This window comes from Amblyraja radiata, chromosome 2 (genome assembly GCF_010909765.2).
Source record: "Amblyraja radiata isolate CabotCenter1 chromosome 2, sAmbRad1.1.pri, whole genome shotgun sequence".
NCBI classification, from domain to species: domain Eukaryota; kingdom Metazoa; phylum Chordata; class Chondrichthyes; order Rajiformes; family Rajidae; genus Amblyraja; species Amblyraja radiata.
The window spans coordinates 109,632,086-109,659,057 of NC_045957.1; the positions used below are offsets into that span (position 1 = coordinate 109,632,086).

Genomic DNA, 26,972 nt, shown 5'->3' on the forward strand with positions numbered 1-26,972 from the left:
TACAGAATCAAAAGGCATGTCCGTGCACACGCCTTGTACAATTAGCCAAAACAACGTGGCAGAATGAACATTCGTTCCGCTGCAGTCCAAGAGTGGTCGATCTGGTCGGACAACTTGAGAAGGTGTGTGTGGTCTCCCCCCTCTGACCATCCGGGGAGTGTTGGGGCTCTGAACAATGCAATGGCAAAAAGCAATTTGAAAGTAGACTGGCGATTTATACCGGCGCGCAGGGCATTGCTTGCACTTGATTTTAATATCATTTAGTAACTTTTATCCTACCACCTGCAAAAATAATATGCCGCTGTGAATCGAGAAGGAAGAGCACATCCAGAATACGAACGCATCGATGATATGAAACTAACAGGATGCGTGACATGTGTGATAGAGGGTGGAGCTCGCGGGCGGGATCACTTGAGGATTTCGACTTTAAAGCTACACCTATGTCTCAGTCAAGTCCTGAAAACTACAAGCGTTGAGTTACCAGTTCCTTTATCTGTTCTTTGAAGGACCAGACATGAAGCCTAAGATGTTATATGCCTTTATTGTGCTAATGTCTATATTTTGTTTCGGATACGTCTCCTGGATTGGAAAAGGGAAGACAAATTATCACAGGTTTGGATTATATTCTTTGCAAAAAAAAAATCCTGCACGCGTGAGGGTGATTTGATACGAAAACCAATGTACTCACCATTATATTGATTTGGTTCTTGGTTTCCTGGTCCTCCAGAAATATTCCAAATGGAATTTAAACTGGAGGTGGGTGAAAGAAAAATGTTAACTCACCTGAAAAGTAATTTGGCGTGACCGCGTTGCGTCAGCGTTTAATTACCTGGTGAACGTTGTTTGAATGAGCCTTATTCAATTTGGTTTAGTTTTCCTTCTTTTTACGCACTTTTTTTCAAAGCAGGATGGGACTCTTTCCCCTGGAGCACAGGGGGAATGAGGGGCGATCTTATGTAGGATGTATACAATCATGAGAGGAATAGAGTCTCTTGCTCAGAGTAGGGGAATAGAGAATCAGAGGTGAAGGTGAAGAGGGAATGATTTCATAGGAATCTGAAGGGTAACCTTTTCCACACCAAGTGGGGTGGGTGTCTGGAACAGGTTGCCGGAGGAGGTCATTGGGGTAGGGCTAATGGCAGGGATAAAGAAGTGATTGGACAGGTGCATGGAAGTTTGGACGGATACGGACCAAGTGCAGGCAGGTGGGACTAGTGTAGATGGGCCTGTTTCCACAATGTATTACTGTATGACTTCAGGTGTTGTTTAAGAAGAAGCTAATGTAGCTCTACAAGGGGTGATTGGTAAATTATCTGAATGGTGGCCGATTAGGAAAAGGGGAGATGCAAAGAGACCTGGGTGTCATGGTACACCAGCTTAAGAAGATGGGGGTGGATTCCACATTTATCTCCTGGATATACGACTACCTGACGGGTCGACCACAGTTTGTCAAGCTGGGGGACAGTGTCTCTGGCACAGTAGTGTGCAATGTTGGAGCCCCACAGGGAACGGTTCTGGCCCCGTTCCTCTTCACCCTGTATACAGCAGACTTTAACTATAAGTCTGACACATGCCACGTACAGAAATATTCAGATGATACAGCGATTGTGGCATGTGTAAGGAACGGGCAGGAGGAGGAATACAGGAACTTGACCAGTTCCTTTTGTGCCTGGAGTGAAGAGAACTGTCTCATCCTGAACACAACTAAGACTAAAGAGACGGTGGTTAACTTTGGCAGGTCCAAGCTCCCCCTTCAGCCGGTCAATGCTGCAGGGGCTGACATTGAGGTGGTGCAGACATATAAATACCTTGGAGTGCACCTTGATAACAAACTGGACTGGTCTGTCAACTCTGACTCCCTCTACAAAAAAGGCCAGAGCAGACTCTTTTTCCTCAGAAGGCTCAAATCCTTCACTGTGTGTAATGATATGCTGCACATGTTTTACAACACTGTGGTTGCAAGTGTTATTTTCTAGCTGTTGTCTGTTGGGGCAACAGCATTAGTGCAAAAAACAACAAGAAGCTGGTCAAACTGGTTAAACGAGCTAGCTCAGTGCTGGAGGGGAGAGTAGACTCTGGGATGGATGTGCTTGAGAGGCGTATGAGGCACAAGGTGCAGGCCATCCTGAAAAACCCCGGGCATCCCCTCCATGTAATTCTGGAGAGTCAAAAGAGCACTCGGAACAACAACCGGCTCCTCTCCCTGCCCTGTAGAACGGAGCGGTTCAGGAGATCCTTCACCCCTGCAGCCATTAGATTTTATAATTTGGACCGCTAGGCTGTAGGGGGATTCATTTTGCAATTTTTAATTTTTAATTATTAATTATTGGTCTTTTTAAGTATTTATTGCTCTCAGGTAGTGTCCACATTGTATTCTATGTATTTTCTGTCTGCGTTTGTTTTGAATCAGTGGGTTTGTTGGTTGGGGGCTTCTGGACATCTGAATTTCCCTGAGGGGATCAATAAAGTATTTATTATTATTGAAAGTAGTCATGCAGGTGCAGCATGCAGTGAAGAAAGCGAATGGTTTGTTAGCATTCATAGCAAAAGGATTTGAGTATAGGAGCAGGGAGGTTCTACTGCAGTTGTACAGGGTCTTGTTGAGACCACACCTGGAGTATTGCGTACAGTTTTGGTCTCCTAATCTGAGGAAATACATTCTTGCCATAGAGGGAGTACAGAGAAGGTTCACCAGACTGATTCCTAGGATGTCAGGACTTTCATATGAAGAAAGACTGGATAGACTCGGCTTGTACTCGCTAGAATTTAGAAGATTGAGGAGGGATCTTATAGAAACTTACAAAATTCTTAAGGGGTTGGACAGGCTAGATGCAGGAAGATTGTTCCCGATGTTGGGGAAGTCCAGAGCAAGGGGTCACAGTTTAAGGATAAGGGGGAAATCTTTTAGGACCGAGATGAGGAAAACATTTTTCACACAGAGTGGTGAATCTCTGGAATTCTCTGCCACAGAAGGTAGTTGAGGCCAGTTCATTGGCTATATTTAAGAGGGAGTTAGATGTGGCCCTTGTGGCTAAAGGGATCAGGGGTTATGGAGAGAAGGCAGGTACAGGATACTGAGTTGGATGATCAACCATGATCATATCGAATGGCGGTGCAGGCTCGAAGGGCCGAATGGCCTACTCCTGCACCTATTTTCTATGTTCCTATGAAAAGCAAAATTGTTAAAGTTTTGAGTGATTAGCAATATCACTACACAAAATAGTGGTTTTATTGCTCAACTTTTCTCGTACATTTTCACGAAGACAGATTTTAACTTTTTATTTTAGAATAAAAAAACAGAACTTGACCAATCTGAAGGAACCAAATTCAACAGAATGTCAGCAGGTGGCCAAAACTCTTGTTGCTAAACCCAAAAGGTAACAAAACTTTCCTTTCTCACGTCCAGTATCATTACTGTTTATATAAAATAAACTGTTCCACTGCAATAAGGTGGAATCAAGCTTTCATTTATAGTTGGTGTTCCCATCTTTAGGTGCGTTCCACATACAGAGACGTTCTGCTTTCCAATTCTGGTTTACTGTCCAAAGGGAAACTTGTATTAGTGAATGTGGATTTCTTCTCCCTCTTCCCAGCAATGTGTCTAGGATCCCTAAACCTCCTGCTTTCATATGAGACTAATCATCTAATTGGTGACCGATCTGGTTAAGGGAATTATCAGACTCCAAGCTCACAGAAGCAATGAAATGGCTCATAGAATTGATTAAAAAAACAAAGGATGGGCACAAAACCAAATTTTGGATGTTTGCAAAGGTTCTTATCCCCTTTACAATGCACTGTGTTTTTTTAAATGGTTTCTGGGGCAAACTAACGCGGGGAGTGAAAGCATTAGATGAAGCAAATGCAGATGCTGATTTATACCAAAGATAGACACAAAATTCTGGAGTAACTCAGTGGGTCAAGCAGCATTTCTAGAGAAAAGGAATAGGTGACATTTCAGGTCTGAGCCTTTGTCACCTACTTCTTTTCTCTAGAAATGCTGCCCGATCAGGTTCAGGAATAGCTACTTCCCCACAGCCATCGGGCTATTAAACTTGGCTCGGACAAAACTCTGAACATTAATAGCCCATTATCTGTGATTTGCACTTCATCAGTTTATTTATTCATGTGTGCATATATTTATATAATGGTATATGGACACACTGATCTGTTTTGTAGTCAATGCCTAATATGTTCTGTTGTGCTGAAGCAAAGCAAGAATTTCATTGTCCTATCAGGGGCACATGACAATAAACTCTCTTGAATCTTGATCTTGAATCTTGATCATATTTTGTGTCAAGCTTTAGAATGAGTGGAAATGAGGAACTGTAGATGTTTTACCAAAAAATGCTGGACTAACATTTTGGGTTGGGGTCTTTCTCCAGTTTGAAGAAGGGTCCTGACCCAAAACGTCACCTATCCATGTTCTCCAGAGATGCTATCTGACCGTACCTGACATACACAGTAATTGGCAGGGCTCTGGTTAGTGTGGTAGAGCAGAGGGATCCATGAATGCACATCATTCCTTAAATTGAGTCTTTGTAACATGATCTCCCTGTTAGAGGTTGGGCAGTCATAGAAACATAGAAACATAGAAAATAGGTGCAGGAGTAGGCCATTCAGCCCTTCGAGCCTGCACTGCCATTCAATATGATCATGGCTGATCATCCAACTCAGTATCCTGTACCTGCCTTCTCTCCATACCCCCTGATCCCTTTAGCCACAAGGGCCACATCTAACTCCCTCTTAAATATAGCTAATGAACTGGCCTCCACTACCTTCTGTGGCAGAGAATTCCAGAGATTCACTCTCTGTGTGAAAAATGTTTTCCTCATCTCGGTCCTAAAAGATTTCCCCCTTATCCTTAAACTGTGACCCCTTGTTCTGGACTTCCCCAACATCGGGAACAATCTTCCTGCATCTAGCCTGTCCAACCCCTTAAGAATTTTGTAAGTTAAGTCATGGTACAGTTCCGCAAGTCATGGTACAGTTGCGCAAGACATTGGAATATTCTGTTCAGTTTTTGTCATCTGTTATAGGAAATATGTTGTTAAGTTGCAAAGGGTGCAGAGAAGATTTACGAGGATGTTGCCAGGTCACTATGGCTTGAGCTATAGGGAGAGGTCAAGCAGACAAAGAAGTGTTTTCTTTAGAATGAGTTAACTTTCATAATTATAAAGATATAAACAAGCAGATACATGTTGGAAGAAAGTATACTTAAAACTATGTGGATGGTGACCTTGCATCCTCCATTTTATGTGGCTGCATCTTCTGACCTCCTTGGTTCTTTGATTTTTTGAAGTCATTCTCCATTGTAGAGTATATTGCTAATTCTTCCATGGTGTTTAATGATAATTGTTAAAAGGTATTCTTTACTCGTGGGTTTTTCTATCCCATGGCATTCACCTATCCTATCCATATTCCTATAATCTCAGAATTTAAATGAATGTTACATAAGTAAGCCGTTCTTTGTTCATGTACAAGATGGAGCAGTTAACGGAAGTATCTTGAGGGCAGTCAGTATTACTATCGAGGAATGCTGAAGGCATATACAGGCCTGAAAAACTGGCCACTTGCGTGGAACACGCACACGCGCACACACATCGCTTCCTTCACCAGTCAGTTATGCAGGCGGGTGGCAGGGTAATCGGGGGGAGTGCTGTCTGAGTGAAATTCACACAGTGCAAAGCCAATGTGATACAGACACAAACCGCGATGAACAGGATAGTTGGCGCTGTAAAAAGACGGTGAAAGCACAGTGTACAGAAAGGGTCACGCAAGTCCTTTAAAAGGGGGGAGGGGGAGAAGGGGTGAGAAGGAATGGAGACAACTGGTTCTGTAAATTACTGCTTATGTTTTTTTCCCCAATGAGCCAATGAAATGCACCGGCCACAAGCTACGAGAACCTACAACAACCTTCGACCTCCTGGCAGCCCAATACCACTTGACCTACAGCACGCGAATTCTCGCTACTCTCCATGGCGGCTTCATTCTGGTCGCCGCTAATTTTTCAACATGTTGAAAAATTAGCGGCGACAATAATGAGGCCGCGACTAGTTCTCAGAATGCGGGAACTCCTCACGACCATGAAGGCGACTACTCGGCAGCCACCGGCGAACATGTGGTGACCATGTTTTTCCTCATCTTCGTTTGAAATGGCCTACCCCTTATTCTTAAACTGTGGCCCCTGGTTCTGGACTCCCCTAACATTGGGAACATGTTTCCTGCCTCCAGCATGTCCAATCCCTTAATAATCTTATGTTTCAATAAGATAGCCTCTCATCCTTCTAAATTCCAGAGTATACAACCTCAGCCGCTCCATTCTATCAACATATGACAGTCCCACCATACCAGGAATTAACCTTATTGAACTCCCTCAATAGCAAGAATGTCCTTCCTCAAATTTGATGACGAAAACTGCACACAATACTCCAGGTGTGGTCTCACTAGGGCCCTGAGCAACTGCAGAAGGACCTCTTTGCTCCTATACTCCTCGTCTTATGAAGGCCAACATGCCATTAGCTTTCTTCACTGCCTGCTGTATCTGCATCTTACTTTCTGTGAGTGATGAACAAGAACCCTCCAGATCGCTTTGTACTTCCCCTTTTCCCAATGACACAATTCAGATAATAATCTGCGTTTTTGCTTTTGCCACCAAAGTGGATAACATCACATTTATCCACATTAAACTGCATCTGCCATGCATCTGCCCACTCACCCAACCTGTCCATGTCAGCCTGCATCCTCATAGCACCCTCCTCACAGTTCGCACTGCCACCCAGCTTTGTGTCATATGCAAATTTGCTGATGTTATTTTGAATCCTTTCATCTAAATCATTGATGTATATTGTAAATACCCATGGTCCCAGCACTGAGCCTTGCGGTACCCCACTAGTCACTGTCTGCCATTCTGAAAGGGACCCGTTAATTCGGTCTCTTTGTTTCTTGTCTGCAATTTTCTACCCATGGCAGTACCTGAGGAACCTGATAGTCAACATTTTTACACCAAGGGTGGCAGGGGTATGGAATGAGCTGCTGGAGAAGGTAGTTGAAGCAGGTACCATCACAACATTTTAAAGACATTTGGACAGGTACATGGATAGGATAGGTTTAGAATGATATGGGCCAAATGTAGGCAGGTGGCACTGGTATAGATGGGATATATTGGTCCACGTGGGCAAATTAGGCCATAGGACCTGTCTCCATGCTGTATGACTAAACAAATGATTTTAAGTTTGTTTCATTGGCATTGTTACTGGTTAATGACTGTGACTTACACCAATATATATTTAAAAAAAAGTTTTGCATGCTACGCAGACATATCGTACCATAAATGAGTACAACTGGAAATGTAAAAGAGGAAGGAAACGTAGTGCAGAATATAGCATTACAACCGCAGAGAAAGTACAGAGAAAGTATATTTAAATAATTGCCTGTAAAAAAAAAAGCTGCAGCAAGTAAGATCTTCATTGCAGGCGCAAGGAACAGCAGTTGCCGGTTTACAAAAAAAAAAAAACATACGAAATGCTGTAGCAGCTTGGGTAGCTTTCAGGCAGCATCTCTGGAAGATATGGATAGGTGAAGTTTCATGTTGGGACCCTTTTTCCGATTGATGCTGGTGAGGTGGGGTAGGCAGATGGAAGAGAGGAGGGACAGGTCAAAGCCTGGTAAGCAATGCGTGGATGCGTCGGGCGGGGGGTGGGAGGGAAGCTTGATAGGTAGATGGTTGGACAAAGGGCAGAGAAGAAAAGACTGGTGTGTGACAAAAGGATTGAAGAGGGTGGAATGCAGGTGGAATTGAGAGGGGTTTCAGTCTTGACACCATATAATTAAGCTCTCTTCTTTTACTCTGTCTCATCAGTGTTTGCGAAGCAGCCCAACACAATGATATCAACCACAAACTTTTAAATTCTTATTGCCACACCCAATGTAAAAATCAATAAAACCCTCTTGCAAACAAAATATCTTCATAATTTTCAATGAAACCCTTCTTATCTCCCATACGTCAAGAATGTTTTATTGTCATACGTTTCAGAGCACTAAAAATTAACTTCCTGATTAGGTATATCTGAGTACACTGGTAATCTAGAAATGAAATAGCAGATGTACTGGCTGAGATTTATGATTCATCACTAAATAAGGGTGAGGTGCCATAAGACTGGAGGGTGGCAAATGTTGTGCCTGTAAATCATATCCCTCAGAATACTCTCCAGTAACTTGCCAACTACAGATGTTGAGCTCACCAGCCTATAGTTCCCAGCATTTTCCCTGCTGCCCTTCTTGGAAAGAGGTAGAACATTTGCCACCCTCCAAACCTCTGGCATCTCTCCTGTATTTAAGAACAACTCATAAATTTCAACCAGGGTTCCCGCAATTTCCTCTCTAGTTTCCCGCAATGTCCTCGGATATATCTGATCAGGCCCCGGAGATTTGTCTACCTTCAAACACGACAGTACCTTCCTCGACGGTAACCCTGACTGCTCTCAAGACACTTCCAGTGATTGCTCCAATTTCCTCTGTCCTGCTGTCTTTCTCCTCGGTAAATACAGAGGAGAAATACTCATTGAGGACCTTGCCCATCTCCTGTAGCTCCACACAGAAGTGACCACTTGTATTCCTGAGTGGCCCCACTCTCTCCCAAGTTACCCATTTTCCCCTAATGTATTTATAAAATCTTTTGGAATTGTCTTTTATGCTACCCGCCAGAACTATCTATTGGCCCCTTTTTGCCTTTCTGATCTTTTTTAGTTTGCTCCTCAGTTCTTGAAACTCCTTCAGGGATGCACTTGATCCCAGCTGTCTATATCGGTCCCATGTGCCCATTTTATTCTTAACCAATGCTTCTATATCCCTCGAAAAACCAAACTTCTTTACGTTTGCCTGCTTCACCTTTAATCCTAACGGGGATGTACACATCCTGAGCTCTCTTCAGAACACTTTTAAAAACATCCCACTTGACCGATGTTCCTTTCCCCTCAAATAACCTGCTCCAAACAACTTGAGCGAGACCTTCTCTCATACCCTCAAAGTTGGCCTTACCCCAGTTGAGCATTTTAACACATGGACCCTCTCTGTCCCGATCCATAAATATCTTAAACCTAATCGAACTGAGGTCACTTGTCCTAAAGGGCTCCTCCACACGCACTTCATTAACTTGTCATTCCCAATTTCCCAATACTCATGTGTGGGGGCCTCCACGTACTGCTTAAGAAAACTCTCCTGAACACTTTAGAGGAATTACACCCCATCACGCTATTTTCCCAGTCTATATAGTTCGTAGTTCATAGTTTGAATGGATGACACTTTATTGCCACATGTATCTAGCTTACCTGAGCTACCTCGGTACAGTGAAAAGCTTTGTTTTCCATACAACCTAGGCAGTACACAAGTGTTGCCACGTGCTGGCACCGACAAAGTTACAAAAGTACTGAACAGTTGTTGCTGCACATCCACCTCACTCTCGATCCCTCCTCACTCTTGGTGGCACAGCATCCATCCACGGTGGTGGCGTGGGGCCAATTCGGAGACCGAGGTGGGCAAGCCGGGCTGACGGGGCGGGTCCTCCGTCATCAGTCCACGGTGGGCGAGTCCTCCTCTGATGTCAGTCTGCAGTTTAGTTTTAGTTCGTAGTGTTCAATAGCCACATTGAACCATTAACTTTATATTCAAGTAGCATGTGTTCAATTCTTAACATTACACTAATTGTAAAAAGTAAATAAAAGCATCCTCTTTAAAAGATTAGAAGTGAACCATGCGGCTTATGCAGATCAATGCAATTCAACTGGATATTGGTGTAAGCTTACAAGTGAGCAAAGATTAATTGCAAACTTACACATTTTAAAAATATGAATTTCCCTTGTTCAAGGGTTCCCAACCTGGGATAAATTGGGGGGTAAATTTTGCCTACCCAGGGGGTACATTTGTTGATTCTGGATTTGTACATTTTTTTCTCATTGACTGACTGTTTGGAACTGCTATCTGTTCATCATTAGTTGTTCATAAATAAGTGAAATAATATTGTTATGTGCTATTAAAGTTGCCAGGGGTAAACGGGACGAAAAAGGTTGGAACCCTTGCCCTAGATTGAGACCTGTTTAGTCATCCATCAAGATCATGATTAATCTGTTATCTTCACCCAAAGTTGAACTCTTTGGAGTGTTGTAAATTGCGTACACACCCATCGAACTCTGATCGAGTCGCCCTATCCTTGGAAACTGATTTTCACATCTAAACTGTCAGGAAAAAACATCTTAATGGATCTACCTTCTCAAATCTCTTTAAAAATGTTTTATGTTTCAATTAAGTCTTTTTTAGATTCTACTAAACGCTGAAGAATAACCACACCCTCCGCTTTCAAAACTGCTGCTGTTACACCAATCTTAAAGAAACCTGGTCTTGATCCCTCCTCTCTCATTAACTACCGCCCAATCTCAAACCTCCCCTTTCTTTCAAAAACCCTGGAGCGTATCGTTGCGTCGCAACTTCATTCCCACCTCCTTGCGTATAACCTACTTGAACCCCTGCAATCTGGCTTTCGCCCCCTCCATAGCACAGAAACTGCTCTCCTCAAAGTCCTCAACGACCTCCTCACCTCTGCTGACACTGGTTCCCTCAACATCCTCATCGACCTGAACGCAGCTTTCGATACAGTGAACCATAACATCCTGCTCACCAGACTCAAAGACATCGGCATTGAAGGCTCTGCACTCAGCTGGCTCCGTTCCTCCCTTTCCAACAGATCCCACTTCATCTCTCTCCACAACCACACCTCTGCTACAGCCACAGTCACTCAAGGCGTTCCCCAAGGCTCCGTACTCGGCCCCCTCCTCTTCATCATCTACATCCTCCCCCTTGGTCAGATACTCCGCCACTTCAATCTGGACTTCCACTGTTAAGCTGATGACACCCAGATCTACCTCGGCACCAAATCTCCCCACAACCCCCCCCCCCCCCCCCCCCCCCTCCCATATCAACTCCTGTTTGTCAGCTATAAAAACCTGGATGCAACATAATTTCCTCAAACTCAACAGCGATAAGACAGAATTCCACCTCATAGGCTCCAAAGCCACACTCAGCAAAATCAATAACCCCACTCTCACCATCGACGGCACCACTGTCTCCCCATCTCCCCAGGCCCGCAATCTTGGCGTGATCTTTGATTCCACCCTCTCCCTTGAGCCTCACATCCGCCGTGCCATTAAAACCTCCTTCTTTCATCTCCGCAACATCGCCAAACTCAGACCCTCTCTCACACCTCCCGCTGCTGAAAGACTCATCCATGCCTTCATCTCCTCCCGACTGGACTACTGCAACTCACTTCTCCTTGGCATCAGCTCCACCTACATCAACCGACTCCAACTGGTCCAGAACGCAGCCGCCCGACTCATCACCCACACCAAATCCTGGCATCACATCACTCCAGTCCTCAAACAACTTCACTGGCTTCCCATCTCCCACCGGATCAACTACAAAATCCTGATCCTCACCTACAAAGCCCTCCACCATCTGGCCCCCCCATATCTCACTGACCTCCTCTCCCCCTACCAACCCTCACGGTCCCTCAGATCCACATCTGCCGGTCTCCTCTCCATCCACAAGTCCAACCTCCACAGTTTTGGGGACAGAGCCTTCTCCAGGGCAGCTCCCAGGCGCTGGAACTCCCTCCCCCAACTGATCCGCAATTCCGTGTCCCTCACCATCTTCCAGTCCCGCCTCAAGACCCATCGCTTCACCTCGGCCTATTCTTAGCCCCACGTCCCCCTCCCTTTTCATCTGTGCATTAATTGCCTCATATTGTGTTTTGTATTGAATTCTGTCTTTATTTTGTGTACTAGTCATGTCTCTACTATTTATTTCATTCCCCTTACATGTTTTTCCTCTACCTGCTAAATTTTTGTAAGGTGTCCTTGAGACTCTTGAAAGGCGCCCATAAATAAAATTTATTATTATTGTTATATAATGGGATGACAGTGGAACAACAATGGTAGGTATTTCTGAGAATCTGGATGTAGTAGTCTGAAAAGCTCTAGGTAGAGCATCACGCAGCATTAATAATACAGAAGGTACAGGATCAGTTTATTCCAAAGAGGAGGAAGAGGCAACCCGTGGCTGATAAGGGATGTCAGGGACAGTATAAAAATAAAAGAGAAGTACAACGTAGCAAAGATGAGCGGGAAGCCAGAGGATTGGGCAACGTTTAAAGAGCAACAGAAGATAACTAAAAAGGCAATACGGGGAGAAAAGATGAGGTACGAAGATAAGCTAGCCAAGAATATAAAGGAGGATAGTAAAAGCTTCTTTCGGTATGTGAAGAGGAAAAAAATTGTTAAGACCAACGTTGGACCTGTGAAGACTGAAAAAGGTGAATTTATTATGGGGAACAAGGAAATGGCAGATGAGTTGAACAGGTACTTTGGATCTGTCTTCACTAAGGAGGACACAAAACAATCTTCCTGATGTACCAGTGGCTAGAGGATCTGGGGTGAAAGGAACTGAAGGAAATCCACGTTAGGCAGGGAATGGTGTTGGGTAGACTGATGGGACTGAAGGCTAATAAATCCCCAGGGCCTGATGGTCTGCATCCCAGGTTTGGTGATAATTTTCCAATGTTCTATAGATTCAGGATCAGTTTCTGTGGATTGGAGGGTAGCTAATGTTATCCCACTTTTTAAGAAACGTGGGAGTAAATGAAAGTAAGCATGCAGATACAGCAGGCAGTTAAGAAAGCGGCCTTCATAACAAGAGGAGTTGAGTATAGGAGCAAAGAGGTCGTTCTGCAGTTGTACAGGACTCTAGTGAGACCACACCTGGAGTATTGTGTGCAGTTTTGGTCTCCAAATTTGAGGAAGGACATTCTTGCTGTTGAGGGAGTGCAGCAAGGTTAATTCCCGGGGTGGCGGGACTGTCATATACTGAGAGAATGGTGCGGCTGGGCTTGTATACTCTGGAATTTAGAAGGATGAGAGGATACTTATTGAAACATATAAGATTATTAAGGGTTTGGACAAGCTAGTGGCAGGAAACGTGTTCCCGATGTTGGGGGAATCCAGAACCAGGAGCCCCAGTTTCAGAATAAGGAGTAAGCCATTTAGAACGATGAGGAAACACTTTTTCACACAGAGTTGTGAGTCTGGGGAATTCTCTGCCGTAGGTGGAGGCCGGTTCTCTGGATACTTTCAAGAGAGAGCTAGATAGGGGTCTTAAAGATACCGCAGGGGATATGGGGAGAAGGCAGGAACGGGGTACAGATTGGGGATGATCAGCCATGATTACATTGAATGGTGGTGCTCGTTCGAAGGGCCGAATGGCCTACTCCTGCACCTATTGTCTATTGTCCATTCCAACCCACATTCCTCTGGCTTGTGAATCGTCTCAGCACTCCATCATACACATCAATTACATAATACCAGATTCAAGTTCAAGTTCAAGTGAGTTTATTGTCATGTGTCCCTGTATAGGACAATGAAATTCTTGCTTTGCTTCAGCACACAGAACATAGTAGGCATTTACTACAAAACAGATAAGTGTGTCCATATACCATAATATAAATATATACACACATGAATAAATAAACTGATAAAGTGCAAATAACAGATAATGGGTTATTAATAATCAGAGTTTTGTCCGAGCCAGGTTTAATAGCCTGATGGCTGTGGGGAAGTAGCTATTCATGAAACTGGTTGTTGCAGTCTTCAGGCTCCTGTACCTTCTACCTGAAGGTAGCAGGGAGATGAGTGTGTGGCCAGGATGGTGTGGGTCTTTGATGATACTGCCAGCCTTTTTGAGGCAGCGACTGCGATAAATCCTCTCGATGGAAGGAAGGTCAGAGCCGATGATGGACTGGGCAGTGTTTACTACTTTTTGTAGTCTTTTCCTCTCCAGGGCGCTCAAATTGCCGAACCAAGCCATGATGCAACCGGTCAGCATGCTCTCTACTGTGCACCTGTAGAAGTTAGAGAGAGTCCTCCTTGACAAACCGACTCTCCTTAATCTTCTCAGGAAGTAGAGGCACTGATGAGCTTTCTTGATAATTGCATTAGTGTTCTCGGATCAGGAAAGATCTTCAGAGATGTGCACGCCCAGGAATTTGAAGCTCTCGACCCTTTCAACCATCGACCTGTTGATGTAAATGGGGCTGTGGGCCCCCCTCCTACCCCTTCAGAAGTCCACAATTAGTTCCTTGGTTTTGCTGGTGTTGAGGGCCAGGTTATTGCGCTGGCACCATATGGACAGTTGCTCGATCTCTCTTCTATACCCTGACTCATCCCCATCAGTGATACGTCCCACAACAGTGGTGTCGTCAGCGAACTTGATGATGGAGTTCGCACTGTGACTGGCTATGCAGTCATGAGTATAGAGTAAGTACAGCAGGGGGCTGAGCACGCAGCTTTGAGGTGCTCCCGTGCTGATTGTTATCGAGTCTGACACATTTCCACCAATACGAACAGGCTGTGGTCTGTGAATGAGGATGTCGAGGATCCAATTGCAGCAATACAACAACAGTAAGGCATCTTTAATCGTATTAAATCTTTCACAAATAAAAGGTAACCTACTATTTGTTTTCCTAACTCTCTGGAGCAACTGCATTTACTAGAAACATGGATCACATAGCTTCATAATATCTCATCATTTCTGATTGTTCTCCCCACATTGTATTCCATTTGCCATGTTGTTGTGCACTTACTCATTTTGTCATTATTCTCTTCATGCCTCTCCTTTACTCTCCATACCCTTCCCCTATGGACTACGCTCTATACCAGGGGTTCCCAACCTTTTTTGTTCCGTCATAGCAAAAGGATTTGAGTATAGGAGCAGGGAGGTTCTACTGCAGTTGTACAGGGTCTTGGTGAGACCACACCTGGAGTATTGCGTACAGTTTTCTGCTCCTAATCTGAGGAAAGACATTCTTGCCATAGAGGGAGTACAGAGAAGGTTCACCAGGCTAATTCCTGGGATGTCAGGACTTTCATATGAAGAAAGACTGGATAGACTCGGCTTGTACTCGCTAAAATTTAGAGGAATGAGGGGGGATCTTATAGAAACTTACAAAATTCTTAAGGGGTTGGACAGGCTAGATGCAGGAAGATTGTTCCTGATGTTGGGGAAGTCCAGGACAAGGGGTCACAGTTTAAGGATAAGGGGGAGGTCTTTTAGGACCGAGATGAGAATTTTTTTTCTTCACGCAGAGTGGTGAATCTGTGGAATTCTCTGCCACAGAAAGTAGTTGAGGCCAGTTCATTGGCTATATTTAAGAGGGAGTTGGATGTGGCCCTTGTTGCTAAAGGGATCAGGGGATATGGAAATAAGGCAGGTACAGGATACTGAGTTGGATGATCAGCCATGATCATATTGAATGGCGGTGCAGGCTTGAAGGGCCGAATGGCCTACTCCTGCACCTATTTTCTATGTTTTTATATTTACCCCTGGCAACTCTAATAGCACATAACAATGTTATTTCACTTATTCATGAACAACTAATGATGAACAGAATCAGTCAGTCGATGAGAAAAAATATGTACAAATCCAGAATCCACAAATTTGCCACCTGGGGATAAATTTACCCCAGGTTGGGAACCCTTGCTCGATACCTTCTATCCCAAATATGTCATGATTGCCCTGCCCTGCCCAGCCTGCAGGTGGTGGCGTTCTCATGCACCTGCGTTGCCTCCATTGTCCTTCTTGGTGTTCAAGGACAGGAATGGTAGGGGTAGGCTGGGCGACCAATTGCAGTGCATTATGTAGGTGATACATGCTTTGGCCACAATGTGCCATGAGAGAGTGTCGGTAGGAACTGCAGATGCTGGTTTACACCGAAGACAAACACAAACCGGTCAAGCAGCATCTCTGTAGAAAAGGAATAGGTGACTTTTTGGGTCAAGGTGACGTTTTGGGTCAAGACACTTCTTCTCGACCCGAAACGTTACCTCTTCCTTTTCTCCAGAGATGCTGCCTGACCTGTTGAGTTACTCCAGCATTTTGTGTTTATATACTGTTAAAACATGGAGTGAATGTTTAGGTGGTTGATGGCATGCCTGTCAAAAGACCAGAAAAGTAATCTACCCATGTTCTCCGGAGATGCTCTCTGAATCGTTGAGTTGCTCCAGCACTGTCTGTTTTTCAACAACCGGGACCATCCATTGCCATGGATGGTTTTGAGCTTCATGAGAGTTGTTGAAGCTGCAACACTGAGGGGATTCAAGAGAGTTCTGTCATTCGGCCTTGGAGCTGTTGGAAAGGCTTTGGGCTGAAGAGGTGAGCACCTTTGAGCTTTCCTGTCCAATCTGGTTCTGATTTTGGGGATGGTAACCAGAGCAGAAACTGGCACTGGTATATGCAGCAATATTTTGGAATAACCATTATGTACTGGCAGAACCAGGGCAAAAGAACAACCCCCACCCCAACCCTCTTACACCCAAACCAATCCTCCTCACATTCCCCCTCTTTGATGGGTCTATATTGTAGTCACCTAAATAGTACAAAAGATGCCCCAATTGATACTTCAGTTATTATGATTGCTCAGCCCAAGATACCTCTACTGTTGTCCTTTGCCACTTTTGACAATTTCTTGTTTGAAATTTTAACATAGACATGACTTTTGTTTCCTTCCAGTTTAACAGAACTGTATGCACTTTTCTTTATATAAAAAAAAAAAAAATTCAGCGTATTTTCCTCAGATATCTAATTCTGAGCACCTCATTCAGATTTGCGGATCTCACTGGGAACCTATGTCTTGATCCTTCTCAGCAAGGCTTTGCACCAATTGGTTTGGCCATCAATATAGTCATATTCCTAACAAACCGATGATGTTGCCCCTATTGGTAAGGGTCTATGACTCTATATCTACAGCCACCACATTTCTCTGGGGGGCACATTCTTCTGATACCAGTGCATTGTCAACTGCTCCACATGCACCTAATTTTCCTATGATTTCCCCAATCTTCCCAAAGGTGCATTCCAAAAACACCCATGTTTTTATGAAATGCAGTTGTCGCTGGCAGTGATTGACTCCCAACTGAGGGGACAGATACGAGCAATCCAGAGTGTGGGTCCAGAGGTACATAATGGCCAGACCAGGTCAGGTCAGAATGAGAGATTTTCTTCCTGAAGGGACAGTCGTGAACCAGATGACTTTTAACAACAATCCAACAGTTCCATAATCGTCCTGACAACGATTAGCATTAACTCCAAGATGTATTGAATGTCTTGAATCTGAATTCCCCAACTGCCAGATGCTTCTGGATTAATGCTTCAGAACTCTTGATGCCAGTCAGAAAAACTTGCATCGGAAGGTACCATATCCCATACCACTCTACTTCCTATTATATTCACTCTTCTCAGCTTCTCCATGCCCCCCTCTTTGTAGGGAGGTGACATTCACCTCCATTCTGACACTACAGTACCTGAATTTGACCTGAATCCTTATGATTGGGGTAAAACATGTCAAATCTTCAACGCAGAGCACCTCACCATTCTTACAACCATTTATTGCACTCTCAAACACCGTACTACTGCTGATCTGGCCTTCTGTTTAACACACATTAACCAAGCATCACTCAAATGCAGATTCTTCTTTAAGTCTACTTGATTTTTTAAAAATCATTTTTCAGGAACTGATTATTGTGAGCAAGGGCAGAGTTTATTTCTCATTAGTACCCAAGGCACTTTATTTGTCACATGTACTGAAGTACAGTGAAATTCATCTTTGAATACAGTTCAGTACGTATTATGTGTAATAAAGAACTGCAGATGCTTTTAAAATCAAAGGTAGACTCAAAATACTGGAGTAACTCAACGGGTGAGGCAGCATTTATGGAGAGAAGGAATGGGCGAAGTTTTGGGTCGAGACACTTCTTCCTTAATTATATCACTGGGTGGTGAGGACTCCTTCCTATAGAAAAAGGCCCGGAGGTGGAGGCAACGGAAAAAGAGCTCAACATCGTGGTGGACACGGAACTCATTGATGTAGGGGCGGAGGGGAACAAAGGCGAGGCCTCTGCTGAGGACAGACCATTCCGAATCAGAAAGGGGGAGGTCAGGGGGGGGGATGGTGAACACACGGCAAGGGTGGTGGTCAGAGGAAGGCAGGTGAGTAGATGGAGGCCGAGGCGATGTCTGGTGGGGGGGGATGGTGAGTGTTCAGAGAGGAGGGGGACATGAGGGGAGATCTGGCGTGGGATAAAGTGCAGTTGGGGTCCATTGCAGGTGTGGGTGAGAGAGGCCCGGAGCAGCGGGAGAGTCAGAGCAAGGGCCTGCTGGTGCCGGCACATCGCAACCGGTGTAGAATGCAGGGCACAGAAGGTGAACTGTTGTGGGAAAATGGCAGATTGACTGTCGGAAACCTATAGTCCGGGTTGGGTCCGAACTGGGAGGTCTGGAACTGGAGCTGGAATCCACCAGGTAAAAGATGGAGGCACGGGCAAGTCCCGAGAAAACAAACGTGGCTGTTTGGTAACGGGTCTGGGTTAAGATGTGGTCGTTGAGTCGGAGGGAAGGAGGAATCGCAGAGGGGGAATGGTGAGAGAGGATGTTGCTGAACTCTCGTCAGAGAGAGGAGGAGAACTTCTGCAAAGTAGACATACCTTGAGGAGATTTCGCAGTGGATTGGACAAAATGTGTAAGAAAGAACTAGAGATGCTGGTAAAACGAAGGTAGACACAAAATGCTGGAGTAACTCAGCGAATGAGGCAACATCTATGGAGAGAAGGATGGGCAACGTTTCGGGTCGAGACCCTTCGTCAGACTGATGTCAGGGGAGGGGCGGGACAAAGATAGAATGTAGGCCGAGACAGTAAGACTAGCAGGAGAGCCGGGAAGTGGAAGGAGAGAGAAAGCAAGGGCTATCTGAAGTTAGAGAAGTCGATGTTCATATTGCTGGGGTATAAACTACCCAAGCAAAATATGAGGTGCTGTTCCACCAATTTGCACTGGGACTCACTCTGACAATGGAGGAGGCCCAGGACAGAAAGATCAGATTGGGAATGGGACGGGCAGTTGAAGTGCTGGGCCACCGGGAGATCAGCTTGGTTAAGACGGACCTTTGCAGTTTTGTATCGGCTAACATAGACACATTCCTCGAGATGAATAAAACTGAGTCCGTATCCTGCTCTTTAATTTGGGAAACTTTAAAAGCCTACTTAAGAGGTCAAATCATATCTTATACTTTATACGCCAATGAAGAACGCAAAAAGGAAATGCAAACCCTGTTACAATCCATCTTGGCTCTGGATAGGCAATATTCTGAAGCACCCACCACCCAATTATATAAAAGCCGTGCTGATTTACAAACAAAATTCAATCTTCTATCTACTAGTCAAACAGAACAACTAATTCTCAGGACACGTGATCTTTATTATGAATACGGTGATAAGGCGAGCCGGCTTGTGGCTCACCAACTGAAGCGTCAATCCGCGTCACGTCTTATTCCTCAGATAAGAGACATACACCAAGACATAACAAGCAATCCAAAAGAAATAAACAATACTTTCACAGCCTTTTATTCTTCTCTTTACACCTCAGAATTCCCCTTGGATACAATGAATATGGAAAATTTCTCAGACGATTTGGAAATACCCACTCTGGAATTAGAAGAGGCAGAAGATCTAGACCAAGCCCTTGGGCAGGAAGAGATTAATAATGCCATTATGGCGATGCAGAGTGGTAAAATCCCGGGCCCTGATGGCTACCCATTAGAATTTTATAAGAAACTAGACTAAGTGGGACACGTTGGGTCCCAGCATCACACGGGAGGGCTGGTCCCCAATGCAATATTCCACCTCTCCACCAATTCCAATATTGCTGGCCAGTGGGGGGGTTTCTGGAGCGCTAGTATGTGTGTTGTGGGTCAAAGGGACTGACTTCCAGAGGGCTAGTATGGACATTGTGGGCTGAATGGATTCTTGGGCTGGCAGCTCAGTCACTCTGGCCGGGCAGCTCAGTCACTCAGGCTGTTGTGCACTGAAGGAACTGGTTTCCAGAGGGCTAGTATGGACATTGTTGACTGAATGAATTTTTGGACTTGCAGTTCACTAAGTCATGGGTGGTGGGCTGGCACTTCAGTCACTTACAGCTGGTGGGCTGGCATTTCACTTACTCATGGCTGGTGGGCTGGCAGCCCAGTCACTCACAGCTGTGGGTGGCAGTTCACTCAGTCACCCCTCTTCCCTTCTCCCCCCCCACTCTGCTCCATGCCATTCCCCTCCCCCACACGCATTCAGTCCATCTCCCCTCAATCTCCCCCCATGCACTCTTAGTGGCTCTCCACACACACGCAGACACGCATACACAGAGACACAGAGAAACACACATACACAGACACTCACACATACACACTCATACACAGACACTCACACACTCGTCCACAGACACAGCAACTCATACATATGCACACACACTTTAGAAGTAATAGAGATACTATCTGCAAGAATTTTAGAAGCAATAGACATTTTTTTGCAAGCTTTAGAACCAATAGACATTTTTATGCAAGCTTTAGAACCAATAGTCATTTTTTTTTGCAAGCTTCAGAACCAATAGTCTTTTTTTTTGTTGCTAGCTTTAGAACCAATAGTCATTTTTTTGCAAGCTTTAGAACCAATAGACATTTTTTTGCAAGCATTTTAGAACCAATAGACATTTTTTTGCAAGCATTTTAGAACCAATAGACATTTTTTTGCAAGCATTTTAGAACCAAAAAAGACACATTCTGCAAGCATTGTAGAACCAAAAGAGACACTTTTTGCAAACATTTTAGAACCAATAGACACTTTTTGCAAACATTTTAGAACCAATAGACACTTTTTGCAATCATTTTAGAACCAATAGACACTTTTTGCAAGCATTTTAGAACCACTAAGGGCACTCACATTTCTGTAGACATGTGTTATTCACAGCTCAGAGAAACGTGACCCTCAGCCTTCCTCCATCTTGAAGAGACTGAGGCACACCACTTCCGGGTTTTATAGTCCCTCCCCCTCCCACATTTGCAAGCATTTTAGAACCAATAGAGACACTTTTTACAAGCATTTTAGAACCAATAGACTTTTTTTGCAAGCATTTTAGAACCAATAGTCATTTTTTTTGCAAGCTTTAGAACCAATAGACATTTTTTTGAAAGCATTTTAGAACTAAAAAAGACACATTCTGCAAGCATTGTAGAACCAAGAGACTTTTTGCAAACATTTTAGAACTAATAGACACTTTTTGCAAACATTTTAGAACCAAGACACTTTTTGCAAGCATTTAGAACCAATAGACATTTTTTGCAAGCTTTAGAACCAACAGACATTTTTTGCAAGCATTTTAGAACCAACAGACATTTTTTGCAAGCATTTTAGAACCAAAAAAGACACATTCTGCAAGCATTATAGAATGAAAAGAGACACTTTTTGCAAACATTTTAGAATCGATACACTTTTTGCAAACATTTTAGAACCAATAGACATTTTTTTGCAAGCTTTAGAACCAATAGACATTTTTTGCATTTTAGAACCAATAGTCATTTTTTTTGCAAGCTTTAGAACCAATAGACATTTTTTTGCAAGCTTTAGAACCAATAGACATTTTTTTGCTAGCATTTTAGAACCAATAGACATGTTTTGCAAGCTTAAGAACCAGTAGACATTTTTTGCAAGCTTAAGAACCAGTAGACATTTTTTACAAGCTTTAGAACCAATGGACATTTTTTGCAAGCATTAGATCTGCCTTCCTCCATCTTGAAGAGACTGAGGCACACCACTTCCGAGTTTTATAGTCCCTCCCCCTCCCACCTTTGCAAGCATTTTAGAACCAATAGAGACACTTTTTACAAGAATTTTAGAACCAATAGACTTTTTTGCAAGCATTTTAGTACCAATAGTCATTTTTTTTTGCAAGCTTTAGAACCAATAGACATTTTTTTGCAAGCTTTAGATCCAATAGACATTTTTATGCAAGCTTTAGAACCAATAGAAATTTTTATGCAAGCTTTAGAACCAATAGACATTTTTATGCAAGCTTTAGAACCAATAGACATTTTTATGCAAGCTTTAGAACCAATAGACATTTTTATGCAAGCTTTAGAAGCAATAGTCATTTTTTTTGCAAGCTTTAGAACCAATAGACATTTTTTTGCAAGCTTTAGAACCAATAGACATTTTTTTGCAAGCATTGTAGAACTAAAAAAGACACATTCTGCAAGCATTGTAGAACCAAAAGAGACTTTTTGCAAACATTTTAGAACCAATAGACACTTTTTGCAAACATTTTAGAACCAATATACACTTTTTGCAAACATTTTAGAACCAAAACACTTTTTGCAAGCATTTAGAAGAAATAGACACTTTTTGCAAGCATTTAGAACCAATAGACATTTTTTGGAAGCTTTAGAACCAACAGACATTTTTTGCAAGCATTTTAGAACCAATAGACATTTTTTTGCAAGCATTTTAGAACCAAAAAAGACACATTCTGCAAGCATTATAGAACGAAAAGAGACACTTTTTGCAAACATTTTAGGATCGATACACTTTTTGCAAACATTTTAGAACCAATAGACATTTTTTGCAAGCTTTAGAACCAATAGACATTTTTTGCAAGCTTTAGAACCAATAGACATTTTTTTGCAAGCATTTTAGAACCACTAAGGGCACTCACATTTGAGTAGACATGTGTTATTCACAGCTCAGAGAAACGTGACCCTCTGCCTTCCTCCATCTTGAAGAGACTGAGGCACACCACTTCCGAGTTTTATAGTCCCTCCCCCTCCCACCTTTGCAAGCATTTTAGAACCAATAGACTTTTTTTGCAAGCATTTTAGTACCAATAGTCTTTTTTTTTTGCAAGCTTTAGAACCAATAGACATTTTTTTGCAAGCTTTAGATCCAATAGACATTTTTATGCAAGCTTTAGAACCAATAGACATTTTTATGCAAGCTTTAGAACCAATAGACATTTTTTTGCAAGTATTGTAGAACCAATAGACACTTTTTTTCAAACATTTTAGAACCAATATACACTTTTTGCAAGCATTTTATAACCAAAAAAGACACATTCTGCAAGCATTGTAGAACCAAAAGAGACACTTTTTGCAAGCATTTTAGAACTAATAGACTTGTTTTGCAAGCATTTTAGAACCAATAGACTTTTTTTGCAAGCTTTAGAACCAATAGACAATTTTTGCAAGCATTTTAGAACCAAAAAAGACACATTCTGCAAGCATTGTAGAACCAAAAGAGGCTTTTTGCAAACATTTTAGAACCAATACACTTTTTGCAAACATTTTAGAACAAATAGACTTTTTTTGCAAGCATTTTAGAACCAATAGACACTTTTTTTTCAAACATTTTAGAACCAATATACACTTTTTGCAAACATTTTAGAACCAAAACACTTTTTGCAAGCATTTAGAAGAAATAGACACTTTTTGCAAGCATTTAGAACCAATAGACATTTTTTGCAAGCTTTAGAACCAACAGACATTTTTTGCAAGCATTTTAGAACCAATAGACATTATTTTGCAAGCATTTTAGAACCAAAAAAGACACATTCTGCAAGCATTATAGAACGAAAAGATACACTTTTTGCAAACATTTTAGGATCAATACACTTTTTGCAAACATTTTAGAACCAATAGACATGTTTTGCAAGCTTTAGAACCAATAGACATTTTTTGCAAGCTTTAGAACCAATAGACATTTTTTTGCAAGCTTTAGAACCAATAGACATTTTTTTGCAAGCATTTTAGAACCAAGACATTTTTTGCAAGCATTTTAGAACCAAAAAAGACACATTCTGCAAGCATTGTAGAACCAAGAGACACTTTTTGCAAACATTTTAGAACCAATAGACACTTTTTGCAATCATTTTAGAACCAATAGACACTTTTTGCAAGCATTTTAGAACCACTAAGGGTACTCACATTTGAGTAGACATGTGTTATTCACAGCTCAGAGAAACGTGACCCTCTGCCTTCCTCCATCTTGAAGAGACTGAGGCACACCACTTCCGAGTTTTATAGTCCCTCCCCCCCCCCACCTTTGCAAGCATTTTAGAACCAATAGAGACACTTTTTGCAAGCATTTTAGTACCAATAGTCATTTTTTTTGCAAGCTTTAGAACCAATAGACATTTTTTTGCAAGCTTTAGATCCAATAGACATTTTTATGCAAGCTTTAGAACCAATAGACATTTTTATGCAAGCTTTAGAACCAATAGACATTTTTATGCAAGCTTTAGAACCAATAGACATTTTTTGCAAGCTTTAGAACCAATAGACATTTTTTGCAAGCTTTAGAACCAATAGACATTTTTTTGCAAGCTTTAGAACCAATAGACATTTTTTTGCAAGCATTTTAGAACCGACAAAGACACATTCTGCAAGCATTGTAGAACCAAAAGAGACACTTTTTGCAAACATTTTAGAACCAATAGACACTTTTTGCAATCATTTTAGAACCAATAGAAACTTTTTGCAAGCATTTTAGAACCACTAAGGGCACTCACATTTGAGTAGACATGTGTTATTCACAGCTCAGAGAAACGTGACCCTCTGCCTTCCTCCATCTTGAAGAGACTGAGGCACACCACTTCCGAGTTTTATAGTCCCTCCCCCTCCCACCTTTGCAAGCATTTTAGAACCAATAGAGACACTTTTTACAAGCATTTTAGAACCAATAGACTTTTTTTGCAAGCATTTTAGTACCAATAGTCATTTTTTTTTGCAAGCTTTAGAACCAATAGACATTTTTTGCAAGCTTTAGAACCAAAACATTTTTTGCAAGCATTTTAGAACCAATAGACATTTTTTTGCAAGCATTTTAGAACCAATAGACATTTTTTTGCAAGCTTTAGAACCAATAGACATTTTTGCAAGCTTTAGAACCAATAGACATTTTTTGCATTTTAGAACCAATAGTCATTTTTTTGCAAGCTTTAGAACCAATAGACATTTTTTGCTAGCATTTTAGAACCAATAGACATGTTTTGCAAGCTTTAGAACCAGTAGACATTTTGTGCAAGCTTTAGAACCAATAGACATTTTTTGCAAGCATTTTAGAACCAATAGACACTTTTTGTAATCATTTTAGAACCAATAGACACTTTTTGCAAGCATTTTAGAACCACTAAGGGCACTCACATTTGAGTAGACATGTGTTATTCACAGCTCGGAGAAACGTGACCCTCTGCCTTCCTCCATCTTGAAGAGTGAGTGAGGCACACCACTTCCTGGTTTTATAGTCCCTCCCCCACTGCCGCCAGCGGGGGCAGCAGAGAGAATGGGGAATTTTGTAAAAACATTAATATCTCTGTCATTATTCATCGACGGGTAAAATCCTCGGCACACACGTGGCGGAGGGGGGCTCTGAGCAAGGTGCCCAAAAATGACGGCCGTACGTGGCGGCGTTCTCTCGGAAATCGCAGCACAGACGGCCAAAAGCGGTCAAGAACAGAGATTTAGTAATATAGATTTAAGGATAAGCTCACACCAGTTCTTTTAGAAATGTTTCAAGAGTCTTTGGGAAATGGTTCATTACCCCCCCACCCTTTCACAGGCATCTATTTCACTTCTTCTTAAAAAAGACAAGGATGCGACTCAATGTGGATCATACCGCACCATCTAACTTTTGAATGTAGATGTATAAATTTTGGCTAAGGCTCTGGCTTGCTGTTTAGACTGCCAACTTCCCAAAATAATCTCAATAGATCAAACGGGTTTAATTAAAAATCGTCATTCCTTTTCTAATATCCGCCGACTGGCCAGTGTGGTCTATTCGCCCGGTGCTTCTCCGCGCCCAGAGGTTGTTATTTCTTTGGACGCGGAGAAGGCATTCGATAGAGTGGAGTGGCCATATTTGTTCAGTCTTGGAGAGATTTGGATTTGGCAAATAATTTGTAGCCTGGGTTAAGCTATTATATAATTCACCCTTAGCATGTATACAGACAAATTATTTGCAATCTGATTATTTTCCATTAATACGCGGTACTCGCCAAGGCTGCCCTTTGTCTCCGCTTCTTTTTGCGATTGCAATTGAGCCTCTCTCTATTGCACTTAGGTCAACCACATTATTCCAGGGCATTAGGAGAGGAAACAGGGAACATCGTGTGTTTCTATATGCCGACGACCTCCTTCTTTATGTGAGCGATCCTACAGCCAGTGGCCCTGCAATTGTGTCCATGGTAGATCAGTTTGGAACTTTCTCTGGCTATAAACTAAACCTCCAAAAAAGCAAATGCTTTCCCATCAACCTAGCCCTACAGATCCGACAGGAATCCCTGCCTTTTCCCATATCTCACGAAGGTTTTGTATATCTAGGAATACATATTACCTGCTCTTTCACATCCCTGTTTGCAGCTAACTATATGCCTCAAGTTAGCCAAATGAAGGCTGACTTTGAAAGATGGAGTGGTCTACCCCTCACTATGGCTGGGAGAGTGCAGTCGGTGAAGATGACTGTACTTCCCAGATTTCTTTACTTGTTCCAATGTTTGCCGGTCTTCCTATCCAAGTCATATAATATAATATAACAATTACAGCACGGAAACAGGCCATCTCGACCCCTCTAGTCCGTGCCGAACGCATAATCTCCCCTAGTCCCATATACCTGCGCTCAGACCATAACCCTCCATTCCTTTCCCATCCATATAACTATCCAATTTATTTTTAAATGATAAAAACGAACCTGCCTCCACCACCTTCACTGGAAGCTCATTCCACACAGCTACCACTCTCTGAGTAAAGAAGTTCCCCCTCATGTTACCCCTAAACTTCAGTCCCTTAATTCTCAAGTCATGTCCCCTTGTTTGAATCTTCCCTACTCTCAGTGGGAAAAGCTTTTCCACGTCAACTCTGTCTATCCCTCTCATCATTTTAAAAACCTCTATCAAGTCCCCCCTTAACCTTCTGCGCTCCAAAGAATAAAGCCCTAACTTGTTCAACCTTTCTCTGTAACTTAGTTGCTGAAACCCAGGCAACATTCTAGTAAATCTCCTCTGTACTCTCTCTA

The 26,972-nt window shown here is 42.7% G+C and overlaps 1 protein-coding gene across 1 annotated transcript in view; it reads left to right on the forward strand.

The window, feature by feature from the left end:
- Positions 1-351: 351 nt before the first annotated feature.
- The window catches only part of LOC116966926 (alpha-2,8-sialyltransferase 8F-like), a 124,596-nt gene continuing 97,975 nt past the window's right edge, over positions 352-26,972 (forward strand). Inside the window, exons 1-2 of the mRNA XM_033013309.1 lie at positions 352-612; positions 3,288-3,377. Coding sequence (XP_032869200.1) covers positions 515-612; positions 3,288-3,377 — 188 coding nt within the window. The 5' untranslated portion in view covers positions 352-514. The remainder of the gene's footprint in view (positions 613-3,287; positions 3,378-26,972) is intronic.